Raw genomic sequence first — 6,000 nt, forward strand, 5'->3', positions numbered from 1 at the left:
CCAAATTTGAGGATGGATATTTAAGAACTTTAAGACTAATGTTTGTGGAATACATTGTTTCTAAGAGAATGGAAGGAGTTGATTTTTCATTGTTATTGTGATTTTATTTTATTTCATGTGAAATTTGTCTGATACTCCAAATAAATCATAGGAAAGGAATAATTTTGCAGTAAACCCACACAAAATGGTCTAAAAACACACATGTAATATTGTTATTCTTGGTAAGATGGCTCATGTTTAGTGTAGTTTTTTTTTTCTTGTAGACAAACTTTTATTTAAATACAAGAATAAATTGTAATAGATGATGCATGAGTTATGAATTATTGAAGTGATCAATTTGACTTCTTGCAAGATTCTGCATCTTTATTAGACAGAAAATAAAATTTCAATGTTTGTGGTATATTGCATATCAATCACAAGTTCATTTAATGTGCATCATGGAGTGTAGAAATGAATTTAATAGATAAATTAAATAACTAAAAAACAAAGTTCAACAATCTCATATATTGATTAATTTTGTTTCGTTTAGAATTCATTGAGAAACAAAACAAGTAGCACAAATGATTTTTAATGATTTACTTTAAATTTTAATTTAATTTCAATCATAGTTGCATGATGCTGTTATGTAGCAATCTATGCTTGTGGCTGTAGTTAAGAGTTGCAAAAATAATTCATCCTGTAATTAATCTTTTTAATATATATTAAAGAAAATCAAAGGAAATGTCATGTCACAATTACACAAGAGATTAAAATTATGTATTGAACAATGTCTGTGAAAACAAGTCAATAATGTAACTAAATCATAATAATTTGAAACTTGATAAGTTAACATGTTCATTTAATGGTATGCCAAGTAATGAGAAATTATTTTTAAAAATATATAAAAATTCAATAATGTAGATGAATGTTTCTTTTTTCTTTCTTTTTTTTTTCTTTAAAAGAAAAATATGTGAGATTACATTTCTTTAATTAAAAAATCAAAAATATGAGATAAGATTTTCATGCTATGCCCTCAACATATTCATGTTATTCTTTAGGAAATTTTCAGAAAGCAAAACTTTTAAGTATTTTGGATTAATGGATGTCATCACCAATGTGTATACTTCAAAGCCATGTTTATTCTATTGTATGTTTTGAAGATACATTTGAAGATACAACTCATAGTTTTTTTTTATTATTTTTTAAATATGTAAATAATAGCCAAAAATAATTGCATGTAAAACTAGAAATATATATATATATATATATATATAGAAACTATATTTATATATAAACTAAATCTTAAAATAAACAAAAAGTATACAAATTGATCCACCAAAGACTTGCAATGAAATTTATATATATAAAATATATATATTTTAGTAGAAGAATATTTTTAAAAAGACAAATATATGAATTAAAATAGAACTATACAAAGTTGTAAGTATAACTTATATATATATATATATAGAGAGAGAGAGAGAGAGAGAGAGTGGATAAAGTCACCTCCTAATCTTATTAAAGCCACCTCATCCTTGCTATGTCATGATTGATTCCATCCATCCTTGTCTTTGTCTTCCATTTCCATTTTCCAATCCAATACCTCCCATCTTTGTTTCTTGTTCCCAATCCCCTATGCTCCTTCTACTTCCTTGTTTCTTATGTCCTATTAAGGCTAGAATGGCTATTAAATTGGTGTTTGCGAATGAACATGAAGAATGGACATAATCAATCATGTGATGGCAAAGGAGGGTGTGACTCTAACAACATTGGCATGTGGCTTTAACATCTCTCTTTCTTTCTCTTAATATGTATATATATATATATATATACACACATACTCTTATACATGGTTATTTTGTGCTAACACTTGAAATTCTATGGTGTGTTATAATATGTCTTATATGTCAATGCATGTATTAAGCATAATTATTTTAACCACTCCTTGCAAAAATAAATATATTTTAAAAAGAACTTGAACTAAACTTGTATATTAATATGGTGTATAATCTTAATCATAAGTCTAAAATATGTATATATTTGATATTTTTTCAATTATAAAAAACTAAATACTATGTTTTATATTTTATTTAAACTTAATCTAAAAAGTAGCCAATACATGCACATACAATGGAAACAATATGTATCACTAACATTATCATGATACCAAAAACATATTTACACTACAAAGCTAAAATTAAGATAAATCAATGAATTCATGTCTCTTTTTTTTTTTTTTTTTTCTTTTCCCCATAAAACCCCCTCAGTGTATCAAAGCTAACATATACTTTTTAAAATGTCATATAGTTTTGCTTGTAAAAATTTTAAACTTAAAAGAAAAAAAAAATCCCTTCAAAAATTTAATGCAATGTTGAGTTTGTTAATTTCCATGGGGAAAACTAGCACTGCAACTCTAATTCTCTAAAAAAGTTGCAAAAAATTGAAAAAATTGAAAAAAAAAAAAAAAAAAACTCACAACCCACGTAGGCGCCAACACATCTCAAAATAATTGAAGCAGAAGAAGAATTCAACAAACTGGTGGAGGAGAAGGAGAAGGAGCGGTTTCAGGGACAGAGAGAAAATGGATGAATGAATGAAAAAGGGATATTTGCAGGAAAAGGCCTTGTCCTGAAGCGCAGGAATAGAAGGCCCCCACGGAAATAGGTCTGGCGAAAGGCGCCCTGTCCACACTGGCAGGCAGGCAGGCAGGGACTCACTCCAACACTGGGCTCCTTTGCAACTGGCAGAGCTGAAGGAAGAGAGAGCCAAGAGTGAGAGGGACTGGGTGAGTGAGTGAGGCCACCCCACCGTCACCACACCGCTGCTGCATGAATGCCGTCTCTTCTTCCGTATCCTTCTTATTCTTAGTCGTCTTATTCGTCTTCTATCCACTTCTACTTCATCTTCCCTTGTTATTGTCGCTCTTCTGCCCCTCTTTTTCGCTTCTTCAGCTGCTCGCCCAGGTGGATTCTCTCACACTCTTTTTGCTTTCTTCTTCTTCTCTTTCTCCTCTTGTTTCCTGGTGCTGGCTCTTGGTCTTAGTACCGTGGTACTTCGCAATTGTTCTGCTGTTTTTTTTGTTCGTTTGCTGTGGTTGGGTTTGTTTGCCTAGAGGTGCGTTTTTAACTTTTTTCATGAAGCGTTGGCTTCGTTTTGGGTTCTCTTGTGTTGCAGGTTAGGGGAATGTGGATTTGGGTTAATTGTTTGGTGGGCTTTGTTAGGGTTTAGTCTCTAGAGGATTGTTGGTAGTTGATTCTAGAGATAGTTTGCTGTGTTGGTTTGTTCTGTTTTGTGGATTTGAGTCATTGGGATGGAGAACCGGTTTTGGAAGGTTAGGGGTTTGTTGCTGGATGTAGTCTAGTGCGTTACTGGGAGGATAGGGTTGAGATCAGGAGAATGGGTTTGTTGGGGTGGAATTGACGTTGAGTAGTGCATTGTGTGGCCTTGTGTAGTCTTTCGCAACGAGAATTCTTTGCGAATTTTGGGGTAGCCATGGCATCCTCAGCAATGCTCCAGAACATTGCAGTTGCCTCCTCTGCGGCAACGAGCGTAGCTCGGTTCAGGAGCATCGCGGCGGCACCTTCTAGCCAGCGCGTCGCTTTGGGTCAGAGCCATCTTGGTAGTGCTAAGGTTTTTTTTACCCCTGCACGAATTGGCTCACGCTCGAGCTCGCACCGTGCTGCCACGCAGGTAGTGGCTTTGAAGGACCCCTCTTCACAAGATAATCTGAAGAGAGCAGTTGCGAAGAAAGCTATTGAGCTGGTGAAGTCGGGAATGGTGGTAGGGCTCGGTACTGGTAGCACATCCTCCATGGCTATCGAGGAGTTGGGCAACTTGATCCAGGCGAACAAGTTAAAAGACATCGTGGGCGTGGCCACTAGTTACCAGTCTAAGGTGCTTGCCCGCCAGTTCGGAGTGAAGACCGTCGACTTGAATGACGTGAACCACATCGACATCGCCTTTGATGGAGCGGATGAGGTTGATTACTACTCAATCTCTTATGTCTAAAGTCCTGTCCATGTCTTTGAAATAGTCTAGGGTTTTAACAATGCTCTAGTAATGCTCAGACTGTGCGTAAGAATTGCGGAAACAGGGCTGTAATGAACGTCGAAGAACTCTAGAATCACGTGTACCAGAGTGACATAGCGCTGTTTTTCTACAGTTGTGGACGCTACCAGCGAAGTATACCACAGAATTCTAGAACATCTTACACATGGACTGTATTGCATGACTGTTCTCTTCACATGCGCATGTGATATGAAATAGGCGAGATTTTATCTTTAGAGATGCATTCCTACCAATAGATAGTGTTGTGTCATACTGGATGTGTATTAATAGCGCATGTTCCTCATTGCAGGTTGATTCGGGCATGAGCTTGATCAAGGGAGGAGGCGCGGCTCACACCATGGAGAAGGTGGTAGACTCTATTGCGAAGGAATGCGTGATTCTTATTGACGAAACTAAAGTTGTCAAGACGCTTGGTCTTTCATTCCCCGTTCCAGTCGAGGTTCTGCCTTTCGCCCTTGCACCTGTTCTTCGTGCATTGGCTGCTTTGGGAGGACAGCCCGAAATCCGCACTGCTCTTCGAAAGGATGGCCCAGTCATCACGGATCTGGTTTGTTACTGCTCCTAAATAATCTACATTGAGCTCATCCAATTGAACAGTATATAATTTGACTATCTTATTTTTTATTTTTTTATTTTTATCTATTGAGCCTTTGTTGAACATCAAAATAATGCTGCAGTTAAATTTGAAACATATTTTTATTCTTGCTCTCGTTGCTCGAGTTGTACTTGATGATTTGTGGTCGATATGGTTTGCTAGGGTAACATGGTCGTCGATGTGAGATTCCCCGAAGGCGTGAAGGACCCTGCTGAAATGGAAACCAAGATTAACATGATCCCTGGAGTTATTGACAATGGTCTTTTCATCAACGTTGCACACAAAGTGTTGGTGGGTACAAAAGACGGCGACGAGACCTCAGTTGTAGAATTCGCCGAGTTTGTATCCAGCATGAAGAGTTCCACAGAGGGAGTCTCAGCTTAAAGCACGAGCAATCCACTAGTTCAATGCGATTGAAACTTTTGCCTAATTATACCCTTACACACGATAGAGTATTGTGAGTCTTAGTTGTGGTATCTTACGACTCATGGTGCCATTCATGAGCTCCCTCATTTCTTTGGCGTTGTACTAATAGCCAGTGAAGGGTCTGCAGTCAGCTTCGAGAGCTTCTATCAAACTTAGCTCAATTCTCTCATAAGTAGACCCTTTTTTAGATTTTGTGAAGAGCTCTGAGCAAGATGGGGGGAATGCCGCCAATCAACTGCTCTACTTGTAGCAGTAAATTGGACGACTTTCTACATCCGGGAAATCACGTATCTGATCAGAAGGCATAGCAATGTTGAGAGGGAGTATTCGTTAAATAATCACATTTGCTTGCTTCCTGTTTCGAAGTGGTCAATTAATTGGCTTGTCTCTTCTTTTTTTTCTTCGTCTCTTAATTTTCTATCTTCTACACCGAGTGCCTGAGGAACGTCTTTACTGACGACGTGAATTAGTAAACATGATCTATCTAGAGAAAAATGTGGGTAGATTCGATATAATACAAATAAACTTTAATAATGGTGGCTGAACAGAACTTTTGCTTTAAAGAATAGTTGCACTTTCATGGAGAATTTAATATGAACACACGCACCAAACATGATGTTAAATCCTCTATAAAACCAAATACTTGTATCATACTTAATGCGTGATCATCAACCGATGCATTCAAAAAAAATCTCTCGAAGTTGTATTTCTAGGTTATATTCTCGTAGAACCTTATTTGTATGATGTGATTGGAAGTGTTTTCTAATCTATGTTGCTTTTACCAATTATTTTCTACAAAGATGTTACAATGCCTTTGTGAATTACAATGAAGTTGTTTGTTGTCTATGATAACACAAAGTAAATTGGTTACATATTTGTTTTTATGCCTTAGGGATTTTTTTAGTATTAAGAGAAAATTAGAGTCTATTGAG

The 6,000-nt window shown here is 36.1% G+C and overlaps 1 protein-coding gene across 1 annotated transcript; it reads left to right on the plus strand.

The window, feature by feature from the left end:
* Positions 1-2,852: 2,852 nt before the first annotated feature.
* Positions 2,853-5,445, plus strand: LOC112272703 (uncharacterized). The gene is made up of 4 exons (XM_024500735.3): positions 2,853-2,942; positions 3,432-3,957; positions 4,337-4,594; positions 4,805-5,445. Exons 2-4 carry the CDS (start codon positions 3,472-3,474, stop codon positions 5,024-5,026), a joined length of 966 nt encoding a protein of 321 aa, XP_024356503.1. The 5' UTR covers positions 2,853-2,942; positions 3,432-3,471; the 3' UTR covers positions 5,027-5,445.
* The last annotated feature ends 555 nt before the right edge of the window (positions 5,446-6,000 follow it).

This window comes from Physcomitrium patens, chromosome 19 (genome assembly GCF_059467195.1).
Source record: "Physcomitrium patens ecotype Gransden chromosome 19, ASM5946719v1, whole genome shotgun sequence".
Lineage (NCBI taxonomy): Eukaryota > Viridiplantae > Streptophyta > Bryopsida > Funariales > Funariaceae > Physcomitrium > Physcomitrium patens.